The sequence below is a fragment of the Acomys russatus genome, chromosome 10, assembly GCF_903995435.1.
Source record: "Acomys russatus chromosome 10, mAcoRus1.1, whole genome shotgun sequence".
Lineage (NCBI taxonomy): Eukaryota > Metazoa > Chordata > Mammalia > Rodentia > Muridae > Acomys > Acomys russatus.
In genome coordinates, this window is record NC_067146.1 from 22,944,232 (window position 1) to 22,960,056 (window position 15,825).

A 15,825-nucleotide genomic window follows, 5' to 3' on the forward strand; every position below is an offset into this window, starting at 1 on the left:
GTGAAGGGCATTTGCGTGGAGATTGCTGCTTTTTGTATTTAAAGAAGATTTTCCTCCAGTAGATTTCAGTGTATGAAAAAAAGACTTACACTTTGTATTCTGTCTTGTATGTACTAAAGAAAATACTGACTGATATAACCAGAAACCCCACAGTCATCCTTTTTGTAACAAGAAAATTATCTGTCACCTTTCGAATGGAGAGTAAATATTTTAACCAAATGCCTTCAACTCCCTTGTCTATAGTAAATTGTAGTTTGAGAAATGCATTATTCTCATGGACTCTCACACCTGGCTCTGTTGTTGCTGTGGAAGTCTGCGAAGGCTGAGGCCTCGTGCTTGACGATTCAAGTGTTTATTATCTGAAAATGACACATCCATTGGTGAGTCTGAGACATTTGGCCCATGTGCTGCTGTGGCTGGGCCTGCAAGGCCCAGAAGGAGCTCTGCGCTCATGCATGTGCTGGCTCCTGCTGAGACTAATAGGAGGGTTATCTGTATGGCAATTTGTGTGCCAGAGAAATTTGGGCAGGAGTCAACTTGGCAAATAGGCTGAGCCGTTTAAACCACTTTGAATACGCTAATGAGAAGGCTGCATGGGGAATTTTGCCTGGGGCACTCTACTCCTTGTCCTGTGCCAGGAACATGGTGAAATGAAATTTGGGATCTGTGTTTTTTTTGTTTTGTTTTGTTTTTGTTTTTTTTCTTTTAAATCTTGTTCATCATCTTTTTTTTTTTTTTTCATCATCTTTGAATAGATTTTTTATCATAATGTATTTATTTAGACTTTTGGGAAGAAAAAAAAATCTATGTTTTTTTCACTATATTATTTATAGTTTGAAAGTATAATTTCTATCCCTGAAATACAAAATGTAAACAAAGCCTTTTAAGTATAGGCCAAAATCATATCTTGAGAAATTCAGAGTAGTGATATTTTTTGCCAGTTAAAATTTCAGTTCTATATTAGATATGGTTTGTTTTCAAGGTGGCAGCTGTGCACAATTAGGTCAGCTTCTTAGCACTAAACGTGCATAACAGAAGCCTTGGATTTAAGCACAGGACACCAGTGTGTCTTGATTTAGGCAGAAAGGGTAATTTTGTTTATTGACTGGCATACAGAATTGTTAGTCATTCTATGTCTTGGTTCAGTATGACCGGCATATTGGGCATTGAGCTCTTACTAGGCAGCATCATGACAAATGTTCTTTGCAGAGCTGGTTGGCAGCAGTCAGGTCTTGCTGGTAAGCTGGACATTAGGGCTTGCTCCTCTGCCCTGTTCATGCTGAACTGGCTGTCTGTTGCTCAAGGTTCTGAGTGTGCCCTCTGAGCCACGACTCTTCATTTTGCTTACTTCCTCTAGGAAGTCTATCACAGGTACATGCGATTGGCCAACCCTCTCTCCAGCCTCATGCAAGATCGGGAAAGTGACTGATGGGCAATATTCAGACTCTGTAGAGTGGAATCCTAAAGCAGAGAACTTTCTCAGGGAAGTGATTTCTAATGCTAGACAAAGAAACAACAAGTAGTTCTCCTGATCCCAAAACCAAATTATTTTGTTCACTCTCTTTTATGTGCCCTTTCTTCCTGTTTTGCATAATTGCACTTTATTCTGCCACTTGTATTCAGTGTTTTTCATTGTGAAATGGCTAGCTTATCACATATGTAACTCTCTCTTAAATTGCTTTTTAGATGTTTATCCATTACTAACATGGGGGACAGCCACCCATAACAACACTTTTAGGAAGAGTGTTTACCATGCTTTGCACATTGACGGAATAATTGCAGCACATTCCAGGGTCTTTTGTATAATGTCTTACTGCATTTTAAAATAGACTTTGATGCCCCAGGAACACTCTAAGGCAGCTATGAAGGTGACCCAGTGGACTCAGACTGTGGGTTTGAGTTGAGATTTTTTTTAAATTGATTTTTTAAATTTATTGTAATTTATTTACATTACATCCTGATTGTTATCCCCTTGCTTTTATCTTAGTTGTGGGCCACACAGTGCATGTCAGAGGGTCTAAGGCAGCCCTCCCCAAGTGGAGAATGAGCTGTCCATCAGCTGCATCTGAACAGGGTTCTCTGCATGCATTGTCCTTGGTTGGTGCATCAGTTTGTGCAGCTCCCTCCCCCCCCCCCCCCCGCCGGCTGTGTCCAGATCCACTGGCCTTTGATGGTCTCCCTGTGAGGCTCCTGACCTTTTTGGGTCCTTCCGTCACCCCACTCTTTCATACAACTCTCAGTGCTCTGTCCAGAGTCAGGTTTTGAGTCCCAATATTTGGCCTGATCTCCAGATAGGTGCAGTCTCTCAGAGGACCTCTATGTTGGGCTCATATCTACGTATAAGTGAGACTATACCGTACCTGTCTTTATGAGTCTGGGTCATGTCACTCAGGATGATTGTTTCAAGTTCCATCCATTTGCCTGCAAATTTCAAGATGTCCTTGTAACTGAATAGTATTTAATTGAGTAAATGTACCACAGTTTCTTTATTCATTCTTTGGTTGAGGAACATCTAGGCTGTTTCCAGATTCTGGCTATTACGAATAAAGCTGCTATGAACATAGTTGAGCCAATGTCCTTGTTGTATGGTGGAGCATTTTTTGGGTAAATGCCCAGGAGTGGTATAGCTGGGTCTTGAGGTAGCACTATTCCCAATTTTCTGAGAAAGCGCCATTTGTGAATAATATGATAGTGTACATAAGTGACCCCAAAAATTCTACCAAGGAACGTCTAGAGCTGATAAATACCTTCAGCAAAGTGACTGGATACAAAATCAACTCAAAATCAGTAGCCCTGCTGTATATAAATGACAAACAGGCTGAGAAAGAAATTAGGAAGGCAGTACCTTTCACAGTAGCAACAAATCACATAAAGTATCTTGGTGTAATTCTAACAAAGAAAGTGAAAGACTTGTATGAAAAAATTTCAGGTCTTTGAAGAAAGAATTTGAAGAAGATATCGGAAGATGGAAAGATTCTCCCATGCTCGTGGATCGGGAGAATCAACATAGTAAAAATGACCATCTTACCAAAAGCAATCTACAGATTCAATGCAATCCCTACCAAAATCCCTACACAATTCTTTACAGACCTGGAGTTGAGATTGTTACATGAGGTATTTGTGCCTTATCCAGAAAGCAGCAAAACCCTGGCTTCCAGGACTTGCTTTCCCTCTCTTCATAGGTTTACAAGAAAGGGGTGGCTGAAAAGCTCCACGCAGGCAACTGTTGGCTTGATGAGATAGAAAAAGGGAAACAGACACCTTTAAACAAATAGTTACATATTTCTTTCTCAGCACTGAGCAGATCACAGGGGTAATGAGGTCATGAACACCAGGATACAATGAGAGTTGGAAGTTCGAGGCAACAGTAAGGCATTGTTAACTGTTGTAGGACTTTGGGTTGCCACAAACACACAGGCTGCTTCCTCACTTTATAAATGGACATACTGTTTCTCCTCTGTCCTCTGCTTTGAACTACAGATAGTGGCCTGTATGTGGCTGCTGAGCTCACACCTACAGAATTTCCCACTCCTTCTGTGAATGCACATGCTTGGTGCCTCTTCATTCATGGCCCTCATCTGAGTGCTATTCCAGGAGCCACCACCCACCTTCTCACGTCGTCCTCTAGGCTCCGCCACACAGTGCACTGTGTGCTAGAAAGCCTGGCTATCCTATGCTGCAGAGCTCCTCAGCCCCTACCTGAAAGGATGTAAAGTATGGAACAGTGGTACTAAGCAAACTGGACACTTGGGTATTTTTAAATTTACTACATAGTCCCAATATCTGATACGTCTGTGATTATTTTTTACTAGATCTGATAATAAAATAAATGGAGTTCAGAAGTTTTAATTTCCCCAGAAGTATCTAGTATTTGGGCACCACATATAGTTAGGTGGATTGTTTCCTGTTTATACGGAAGCATGGAAACACCACTAATGTTCAGATCATCCACATTTAAACCAGTGCACATTTACCATTGAAAATATATTAAAATAAGGTTATTTTATTGCTAAGATGAAAACTTAATATGAGAGAGAATCAAAGTATCCATGGAAAGGATGAGGTGCAGTTTCAGGACTGTGCAATGTAATACACATGGCTTAAGGGCTTTTCTGAGATACAATATGCCAAAACAGTATTTATTTAGGATATGCTATATTCTAAACGGTTAGCTTATTACATCTTTAGTATAAGTATCAGTCACTTCTCTCGAGGAACAGAGCTTATAGAATATAAATATAATACATAAGAAAATATGTATTGTACATTATGTAATAGAATATGTATAATATATAACACATCATAGGCTTATGCATTATATTAATATATAAATTATATTTGTATAAATGAATTTAAATATGTAAAATAAATTAATATATAAACTATATTTAATTATATATTTGAAATGTATTTATATATTTTAAATACATTTAGTTTAACCAATAAAATATTTAAAATAAATATGTAAAACAAAATAAATTAAAATATATATAAAAGTTCTATTCCTTTAGAGAACCCCACCCACCCACACATACACATGAATTATTTGAACGGGTTATAGGCTGTACAGCAACTAGTCCACCACTGGCTGTCTACCATTGGAAGGTCTAATAATTCAACAGCTGTTCAGTCCATGAGGCTGTAAATCTCAGCTGGTGTTCAGTACACGCTGAAATCCTGAAGAAGTAGGCTCTAAAGGCAGCGAAGGAAGGGCCTTTCCAGTGAGAGTGAGAGTAGGCAGGCAAAGAGAGCAAACGTCCTCCTTCCATGTCCTTTATATAAACTGCCAGCCAGTATGACCCAGATGAAAGGTGGATCTTCTTACCTCAAAGGATCCAGACTAAAAGTGCCTCTGGTCTTCCTACTGCAAATGATTTAATTAAAAAAAATTCTCCCATGTGTACCCAGATGCTTTGCTATTATACTTCATATGAGATCTAGTCAAGTTGACAACTGAGAAGCGCCATCACAGCATATTATGAAGCCATGATGTCATTACTTCCCATGAGACAGAAGCTAAGTTATGCCAGAGAGCATCCAGAGAACTCTGCCCACTGCCTCAGGCACTGGCTGCCTCTGCTTCCAGTGGGCCTGTGGCTTACTCACCTTATTGCTGAGCCCTATCCCCAGGCCTTACAGACCGCAGGATCGGATCTCCTGCTTCCAAGACTCCATACTCTGTGTACTGAACACTTCTTTGATGCTAGAAAAGCAAAAATCCTTCACAACTCAATATTTTTCTTTGTTTGAGTTGTTATTTCTTAAGGTTTAAGATTGAGAAACATAGCTTTTTAAAAAAAATCATGTTGAGAATTGAACCCAAGTTCTCAAGCATGATAGCTAAGTTCTGGCACCCCCAAGTTCAGTCTCCAGAGCTAGCAGAAGTGGCCCCAAAGAGAGGCTGTATATAGCTCAATCTCACCTAGTGCTAGTGGCCTTTTCCTGGTGGGATTTTGTTGTTTTCCTGCCTATGTCCTTTTTTCCTCGCAGGAACCCTCAAATCATCGTAACTTTTTAAAAGATGTATTCTTTTTAGAAGAGCTAGCTGAATAAGCATTACTTTTCTATTATTGATGGTCACACTTTCTGTGGCATATTTTGTGACTGTCAAAATGTACCTCGTATAATTTATTTCTTTAAATAATATGGTCAATTCTGTAACTTGTTGTTTAAGTAAAAAGAAAAATATTCACAGTCATATATTCCTAAACAACACAGCTAGCTATTATATTATAAACTAAAAGCATTCTTTTAGCCACCAGCACTATGCTCCATGCTTAAAAAATTTAAAAAAGCAATAATAAAACTACAGTGGTTTATTTTAATGTTCTTAACTTTATTTTCAATTTTAGTCATTCTATAAAAATAGAATGAGTGATGGATGGCTGAATAGGTGAAGTTCATTTTATAGACAGAGAAATTAAAGAAAGCAGAGAAAAGAGAGAAAAGGCAAATTGGCTGCTTCAAAGTTAACTTTCCTTGGAAAGAGGGGATGGGGAGACAATAATAGTTGGAGTCTGACCCCTCTCCACCTCTCCCTCCCTCCCTCCCTCCCTCCCTCCCTCCCTCCCTCCCTCCCTCCCTTCCTCCCTCCCTCCCTCCCTCCCTTCCTCCCTCCCTTCCTCCCTAATGGGCAATGGTGATTGAACCCAGGGCCTGTTGCATGCTTGGCATGTATTCTGCCACTGAGCCTTTGGCCTTTGTTTCTTTGATGTTGTATTTTTGGAAGGTGAGTTCAAGATAGCAGTTTTCTGTTCAGTTATACGGAATTATAGTGTGTCTCCATTTTAGTATAGCAGCCTAAAACACTTGCCTCCTGTGATTCATGTTTAACATATGCGTACTATTGTATTCCATTGTGCAATGAGGGAGCCACATGGAACCAGTCTTTCTAGTGATAACTTATCAAGGCCACACAAGTGAGAAGCTCGGAATGAAATTTGGCAATATGTCTCCTCATCTCTAAAACACAAACAAGGCAAGATAGTGTGTTCTGTACTGATGGGAAGATTTACAGAGCAGATGTTTGATATTTGTAAGGAGAAATGTGCTAACTAATGGAGCAAGTCCAAGAGGTGGCTGGGAAGGATCAAGTTAATGACTAAAGTATAATGCTGGACAGATGGAAACCATTCTTTCTGTGAGTAAATTTTCTTCATAGAGGAATCCATGAAGACATACCAAGAGTTCATTGAGCATCTGCCGGTAACATCTCATCAACAGAAGCTAAGATTTGAAATATTCTGCTGTAATGAGTGGTCAAGGAAGCTGAAAACAGTGGGGGAAGAGTGACTGACAGTGGGATCGGGGCCCCATTGAGTTGCTAGGGAGTGGAAAAGTGGGGGAAAGGGTAAAAGGCCCTAGAGGTGACAAGAGTGCCACAAGAAGACCATCAGAGCCAACTAACCAGGGCCCAGAGGGGTCTGTGGAGTCTAAAACACCAACGAATGATGATGCATGGACTGGACCTAGGTCCTCCACATAGATGTAGCCAATGGTCAGCTCAGGCTCCATGTGGGTCCACTCATAATGGGAGCACGGCTGCCTCTGACATGGACTCTATTATAGATGTAGCCAGTGGGCAGCTCAGGCTCCATGTGGGTCCACTCATAATGGGAGCACGGCTGCCTCTGACATGGACTCTATTATAGATGTAGCCAGTGGGCAGCTCAGGCTCCATGTGGGTCCACTCATAATGGGAGCACGGCTGCCTCTGACATGGACTCTATTGCCTACTTTGTGCTCACTTCTCCCTGGTGAGATTGCCTTGTTAGGCCACAGGTGAAGAGGACAAACTCGGTTCTCATACGACTTGATGAGCTAGGGTGGACGGGTAAGGAGGCTCCCCTTTTCTGAGGAATGGGGGGGGGTGTGAAGAGAGGATGAGACCAAGAGGAGAGGAGGCTACAACCTGGATGTAGAATAAATAAATTAGTTAATAAAAAATAAGTATTGTTAATGGCCAGTAGGAGACTCATTCCTCCGTCCTGTTCAGGAACTGCTTTTCAATGCACGTTTCAGCGTCAGTAAGTGATACTTCAGGCTGGGGGTGTGGTTTGATAAAAGGTCTTGCCGGGAAGCATGAGGAATTAGCTCAGTTCACAGCACCCATGTGAAAGTCTGTCCCAGTGGCATATGTCTTAAGTCCCAGCACTGGCCAAATCAGTGAGTTTTGGGTTTAATGAAGGAATCTATCTTAATAAGATAGAGAATGGTTGAAGAAGACGTCAACCTCTGGCCTACACACATCAACAATACATGCACACACCCATGCAAACATGTATACACAGAAAACACACACACACACACACACACACACACACACACACACACACACACACTATCCCAAAGATCAAAAATAAATACTAAGTGGCCGCTGGCTGAGCAGTAAGCCATTTTTTCTTTTGGCCTTATGACACTGCAAGAGAGAGTGATGAATTCTCCCAGCTGGGCCCCAGTAGGGCTGACTGCAGTTGTCAGCCCTTAGAACATTGCTTCCTCTGCTTTAGATGGCTAAAATCTGACTTGAGCAAGTATTGTCTTTACTTAGAAGACATTAAAAGCTTGTGTTGAAACCACTAAACTATAGGCCACATCGAAGTAACAGATATCGTTTGATTTCCTAATGAATGCAAGTCTTTTTATGCTGTGCTACAGCCTGTAGGTTGCATTGTGTCTAAAACCACTGTACACAAGTTGAGATCGTTATTATTGGAGCTATTGGGGGGAAGAGGAAATGACACCCAGAATAATGTTGCTTGATGTAGAATTGTCACAACTCTTCAATTGGTAAAACCCACAATATCTGTGATACAAAACACAGGAAGTAATGTCCACGTGTTTGTTTTCAACATCGAGAGGAGATAAAACACTCTTTCTTCATCTGCAAACGGCTAAATCTTCTTTAACCTCTATGAGCGATGAGGCCCCCTGTGGCCCCACCAGGAGAATATTCCTTAGTTGGAAAGGTGAGGTGGGAGGGCCAAAGTAGCGAGATTGGAAAGCAGGATTCAAATAAATCAAAGAAAAGGTGAGGCCGTGTGGGTTCACCAGCACGGACAGAAACTCTAATAAAATAATCTGTTAACTCTTCATAATTTTATCCTAAACATCTACTTATGTGATATTTCATATGATTGCCAGCCCATTAAAAGATGTACTAAAGATGTTAAGTGACTTAGCAATAATAATGTTAGCAAATGAGGAGCTTGGAGTTTAAATCCTGATTTTGTATCTCAAAGATCAGTCCGTGATTTCCAGCCATTGAACCTTTATTAAATAGCAGCACTTCGCTCCTGATCTGTACTCATCGAAATAGCCCCTTTTGGGCTCCGTGCGGCAATGTGAAGCATCCTACTGTTACTCTCCTGCGCTGTGGTTAAACTGAATAGATTAAAACAATTTCCCTTTGTTGCAATGTAGGTGTTTTCCAGAAAGCCATCTACAGCAATTTTCTCATTTTAACGAGTTTTTAAATACTATCTTAAAAAAAAAAATCATAACCAACTGTGGTGCTTTTGCTAACCCAAACCATGCCCTTGTTCAGAAATTAATTAAAAAAAAAAAAAAAGCCCTCTTATGAGAGAAGAACATTCTGTCTATTAATCCAGGCTTCCCTTTGAATGTCTTCTAGTTGGAGACGGAAAAGCTTCAGCTCCAGGCCCGTGAACAGGAACACAAGAAGCTGACCGCCCACCTGGAGGAGGAGAGAGGCAAGAACAAGCATGTGGTCCTAATGCTGGTGAAGGAGTGCAAACAGCTCTCGGGCAAAGTCATAGAGGAGTCCCAGAAGCTGGAGGAAGTCCTGGTCAAACTGGAGGAGGAAAAGAAAAAGACCGGTGAACTAGAAGACCAGCTCTCGGCCGAGAAACAACGAAGCTCCGGCATGGAGGCTCAGTGGGAGAAACAGCGCTCCGAGTTTGACACGGAACGGGAGCAGCTGCGTGCCAAGCTTAGCCGAGAGGAAGCGCACACTGCTGGCCTCAAAGAGGAGGTCGAGAAAATGAAGAAAATGATGGAGCAGATGAAAAAGGGAAGCAGCGACGGCAAGCTGGGCCTCTCTCTCCCACGGAAGACCAAAGATAGGCGCCTGGCTTCCGTATCTGTGGCGACAGAAGGGCCCATGACAAAGTCTGTTGCTTCCCAGACAGATGTAGTGACAGAAAGCGCTGACCCTGTGAAGAAATCGCCTTTGACAGTACCCGTAAAGCCTTCCACAGGGAGCCCCCTAGTCCCCACAAACACAAAAGGCAATGTGGGCCCCAGTGCCCTGATGGTCAGACCCAGTATTGACAGGCAGGCTTCCCACGGTGACTTGGGTCCCTCTCTACCTACTGCCCCACCGCCAAGTGCAAATAAAATTGAGGAAAATGGACCAAGCACAGGCTCTGTTCCTGATCCATCAAATAGTACACCCTCAACCCCTAGTAGCACTGCCCCTGTCACTGCTCAGACACCAGGCCCAGCTCCCCAAAACCACTCGCAAGCCCCCAGTTTACATTCCCCGTGTGCCAACACACCTTTGCATCCAGGTCTCAACCCACGAATCCAAGCGGCTAGATTTAGATTTCAAGGCAACGCAAATGACCCAGACCAGAATGGAAATACTACTCAAAGTCCACCTTCAAGAGATGTCTCTCCTACGAGCCGTGACAACCTAGTGGCCAAGCAGCTGGCTCGGAATACTGTGACCCAAGCACTGTCAAGATTTACCAGCCCTCAAGCAGGTGCTTCTCCAAGGCTTGGAGTATCTCCAGGAGGAGACACTGGCACCTGCCCTCCAGTCAGTCGAACCGGTTTAAAGACTCCTGGGGCGGCACGAGTTGACAGAGGAAATCCTCCTCCTATCCCTCCCAAAAAGCCAGGGCTCTCCCAAACTCCTTCTCCACCACACCCCCAACTGAGGGCCTCCAACGCAGGGGCCAAAGTTGATAACAAAATTGTGGCTTCGCCTCCCTCCACTTTGCCACAGGGGACCAAGGTAGTAACCGAGGAGACCATCCCTAAGTCATCCTCCCCGCAGCTGCCACCAAAACCGTCCATAGATTTAACTGTGGCACCTGCAGGCTGTCCCGTTTCGGCCCTGGCCACATCTCAGGTGGGTGCCTGGCCCGCTGAAACCCCTGGACTGAACCAACCTGCATGTTCAGACAGCTCCCTTGTCATCCCCACCACCGTTGCCTTGTGCTCTTCCATAAACCCTGTTAGTGCCTCATCCCGTAGCCCCGGTGCCTCAGACAGCCTCTTGGTAACAGCATCAGGTAAAGGGATTAAAATCTTATTCGCTTTTTTAAACTTTATTTTAAAAGAATGTGGCCTCTTCTCTCACCTGTATTAATTTTCTTTTACACCATCTTGAAATGTTTTTAATACTTCATCCCTCATTTTCCCATTTCTTTCCTCTTTTTTTCTCTTTTCTTTTTTGTAATTTTCTCTAAGGTTCTGGGGTGATGGTGATTCATCTTGCTCTATGAATTGTGGTCTGATCATGCTTAGTGCTTTAATTGAAATAACATGAAAATTGTGGTTTGAAGCCCACAAAGATCATTAATTTAGAGGGACCGAAACATTTTCCGGGAAGAAAGAGTATCCCTTCCTATTAAATATTTATCTCATAAGACCTCAATATTAATGGATCATCCTCAGTGTACATTCAATTTGTTCCTTCTGGGATACCGTAGGAAAAGTCCTTCCAAGTCACTCTTCATGCCTCTCTGGATTAGCAGGAGGAGGGGACTTATGCTGTAATTACTAGATTCTGAAGGTTCATACCAGTTTGGTATGAATGTCCCTTTGTCATCCTTAGAAAAGACCATGAGTATTTATAAATTTCTGCTGTAAGTGTAGTTTATGTTGAATGGCATGTTCCCTGTTTGGTAAGGTATTATCTTCCAACACTTGAGCACAGATGGCTTCCGTGCCAACATGGACCACATGAAGGTTCCCATTGCATGAGTGCATTAGGAAGTTGCTAAGTCTGGGAGTTGCACAAGGGACATTGCATGGCTGACATAGGCTCATGCTTGGTGTCAAAGCCCTGGTAGCACACTGGAGCACTCTGTGCTGTCATCAGACAGTAGGGTTGCTAGATCCTATTGGCTCTAAAGTGAAAGGCTCTAAAAACAAAAGGAAAAGTTCAATAGCATCACGTTTACAAGGGAAAGCATGTACCACAGTACGTACCGCCCCCTAGTGGAGGAACCAAGAGCTTCATACTGCCTGCTGGCCTCTAAACACATGCCATCCCAGGTGAAGCTCAGCTTTGGGGGACAAACCCGAGAATCAGAAACAGCATGGATTTTGGAGTTACAGACTGATGTTAGAGTTAAGGCTCTGTGGTATTTAACTGTGTTTTTGATAATCTTTCTCATACTGAGCAAGTTTTCTCTTCCTTAAGTTGGAGATTATAGTGCACAGAGGGAGGGTGGCTGGAAAGAGGCTTGGAGATCATAACATATCAAGGCATGGCACTGAACTTGATGCAACATGACTAATCTCTGCCTGACTGGTAGTGTTGCTTTTAGCACTTTGGAGAACCTGATTTATAGTTGACCTTACTGTCATTTTGTGATGTCTTTATAGGCATTTGAGGTTCCATTTTTTTTTTTTTCTCCAAACTGGTTGTATTAGGCTTGACATGTCTTCGTATTGCTTGGAGTTATGTAGGCTCTCCCACTAGTTAAGCCTACCCTAAGAAGGGAGAGATTTGATACCATCCGAAGGAGCAAAAAATGGATCCTTTGACCTTTAAAGCAGAGGCTGCAAAGCCATTTGGAGCCATGAAGGTGTTCTGATGTAACTATATAGACCACATGATAAGCAACACTTTCTAGGGCATATGAATGCTGTCAGCTAGTTTTGTTTTTAAACACAAAGACACCTGTTCTTTGATGCTTTGAGGCTCTGCCAGCTGCTGCCTTGGTAGGCACTGTAATCCCAAGTCCAGCTGCAGACACCCTTCAGTTATTAGGAGAAAAGCTTCAAAACCATCATGTGTGACCTCAGAGCATACTACCCATCGGATTTTGAGTTAAGTTTTAAAAGTTGGCTAATTCCTAATCTGTTAAATATTTGCTCAAACAATCTGTTCTGTATTCAGTGGAAGTCTAGATAAAGAAGCCAGAATTCTTCAAAACAAAACAAAACAAAACAAAACAAACAAAAACACACCTTTTGCTTATATCCAAGGTGCCAAGGAGAGTTTAATAGAGATTTTGACGAAGTAGCAGCCACTGAAGATATGTAGAGAGAGTTATTTGTGTTCTGTTTCCAATTTTCTGGTTTGGCCCTACTGTCCTCAGAACTACAGGATGACCTTTGCTGGAATAACAGGCTTCTGTTTGATTTCATTATATGGTGTGCCTCTTTAGGGCAGAAGGGTGGGCACCAGAGGTCTTAGTCCCTTAGCAGGTGTTTAGTAGGCACATTCTTATGTGCTCTGAGAGCAAAAATGCAAGCTTGGATAATTATAGAATTCAATAGCAGGTGTAGAGCTACCCTAAGCTTCCCAAATTAGATCATATTTCACCAGCATTGCATTTAGTTTGTTCCAATTTTTATTTTTTAAAGATCATGTTGGTGGCACTGGGGATCAAACCCAGAGCCTTATGCATGCTAGGTGAGTGGTCCACTACTGAGCTGCACTACAGTTCTTACCACCACATGACTTAAGCTAGGAAGCACCAGAGCTCCCCACATCCTCCTCCTTAACCCAGCTGTGCCTGGATGAGCATGCATCTCTCCAGCTCCTAAGCCCATAGGAGGTCATTAACTATCCCCTGGCACCATTGCAGTTGCTAGGAGCAAGGCCCAGGGACAGAGTGCACCTGCCAGATGCCTAGCAGATATCTCTTCCCATTTCTGTGATCATGTCAGCAAGCGCTGAGCTGTGTTTCAAATGGCAAATTCAGCTAATGCTGCCCTTTTGTAGTTGTAATCCTGGAGAGAAACCATTTCTGGGCTATTAGCCTTGCCATCCAAAACTTACACTCTCGAGCATCAAATTAAGAATATCTCCCAACTGTAGGATGCTCTGATTTCTCCTCATGGATGGGACTGTTCCTCTTTGCCCCGGATACCAGGATTTTTCTCTTGAGAGCCCCAATGTCCCTGCTGCCTTCTGTCGGATAACAGCGATGTGACATCCCAGAAGAGAGCTGGAATGACAGAAGACTCTCATCTTAATGGGTCACATTGTAAATTACATGAACTCGAGGCAACTTCACAGCAAACCGTGAACTTTTAAAAATAAGTTTTAAATTCTAAATGAACTAGAAATTCTTACTCCTCCTGAACTTGTCAAATGAGCATACATATTCCAGTGGTTAGATAAAGATGCTTAAAGCAGGGACCACACTGGGCACCTGAATCCCCAACCCCTTGCACACTTTCCTCTGTTTCTTTCTTTCTTTTTTCTTTTTTTCTCTTTTCTTTTTTTGTGGTGGTTTTTCTTGTTACTGTTATTTATTTTATGAATATTATTTCATTTGGTTCCTTCCTTAAATATATATATTTTGAAAGTCTACTCATGTATAATTGGCTTGAAGGCTAAATCAGAACATAAGGATGTTTCTGGGCTGTGACCTTAACCCTCTCTACCCTCTGAAGCTGGTGCCAGAAGCTGTTCTCAGCCCCTCCTCCTCTGCCATTGCATGTCCCCACCTGTTTCGTGGCCTGCTATGGGAACTCCTCACTGCTACTAATGTTTGCCTTGAGCTGTGTAGCTGGATGACTCTGTAACAGCCATAGAGTAGCGGTCTGCATTCGGGTCTATTCTGCCATTACTAATCCAGTTAACCAGATATTACCCTTTCTCTCCCTGTTGAGAATTTCAGATGAATACTAGTGTTGTCGTGAGGTCTTTATGTTATTCTCCCTATATTTGTAACGGGATTTATTAAGATAAATTGTGCTAGGAAAAAATGAAAACAATAGTAAAATTATAACATTTGTTTAGAATTTAAGAGTTTAACATTTACAATACTTACAAAACATTTTTATTTTGTGAATATTTAAAAGCTCTTTTTTCAATCCTCTAAAAAAATTGATACTAGCTTCATTTGAATATGATAAGGAGAATGATGACACTTAATGATCTAAAGATTAAGAACATTTTTGAATAAAACATTTTACCTTTCACATCTGTGGGGTCTTCCAGAAAAATTATATACATAGTTTAATATTTCTATCTAAAACAATTGGAAATATGTATTTGTATTGTCTCCCCCCAAAGCCTAGAACTGTGGTTTAAAAAAAAAAAAAAGGAAAAATGAAAACAAACGTTCAAAGAGGCGCACACTTTAGTATGTAGACATTGGTATTCATGTAAGAATATCAAGAACCAACATTCCTTGAGTGAGATCTACAGAGAGATGAGATAACGAGTGTGTGGTGCATGTGTACATATGTGTGTGTGTATGTGTGTGTGTGTGTGTGCGCACGCGCACGTGTGTGGGTGTGTATGTGCGCACGCTTGATTGTGTGTTTGTGTGTGTGTGTGTGTGTGTGTGTGTGTGTGTGTGTGTGTTGAAAGCATGAAGCGGGCCCCCTTCCCCTGTTCTGCTGGGACAGTAGTGTGATGCCTTCCTGTTGCTTGTGTTTGCTTTACAGTCAAGGTATCCTACCTTGGTGTTTATAATTTTCTGTCTATCATCCATTTCTAATAAGTACTGATTTAATTTTTGTGGGCCTGTTTTTTTTTTGTTTGTTTGTTTTTAAGAAAATACAAAAGGTAAAATGTACCAGAGAGGAGCCTTCTTGTAAGTATGAAGTAAAAATACTACTTTTCTAAGAAGATCTAATAAATATGGATGGGGAAATAGTATAAAGATTTGAGAAATATTGGATTTTATAAAAATTTTAATTTTGACTATCATTGCTGACCTGATATGATAAGAGAATAAATTGTCCATGTATTCAAGTAAGTGGTTATAAGGATATAATTTTAATATTCTATGTAGTTCTATGTGCATAAATGGCCTCTCTTTGATTTATTTTTAGAAAGAATTTTAAGCATTCTGAGAAAGTTCTTTGATAAGTATTTTTAAAATATTTCCCAAAAGGATTTAAAGCCAAAACCTTGGTATTAAACATGTCTTGAAATAGTACATCCTTATTACTGCAAGTAACACCTCACAGAAGGGAAAGGAAGGCATCCATCCACTGATCGCATCTTTCTGAAGGGAATGTCACGTATACCCAGGGAAAGCCTACCTTGAGGAATATATATATATGTGTACCCATGTGCAGGACTTCTTCAAAGTATTGGGGCTCGCTCATTGTATTTAAGCTGAAAAGACACAACTACAATTGAATAAACATTTGTAC

The 15,825-nt window shown here is 41.6% G+C and overlaps 1 protein-coding gene across 1 annotated transcript in view; it reads left to right on the forward strand.

Moving 5' to 3' along the window:
- The window catches only part of Cttnbp2 (cortactin binding protein 2), a 151,809-nt gene that overhangs the window by 67,881 nt on the left and 68,103 nt on the right, over positions 1–15,825 (forward strand). Inside the window, exon 4 of the mRNA XM_051151881.1 lies at positions 9,134–10,760. Coding sequence (XP_051007838.1) covers positions 9,134–10,760 — 1,627 coding nt within the window. The remainder of the gene's footprint in view (positions 1–9,133; positions 10,761–15,825) is intronic.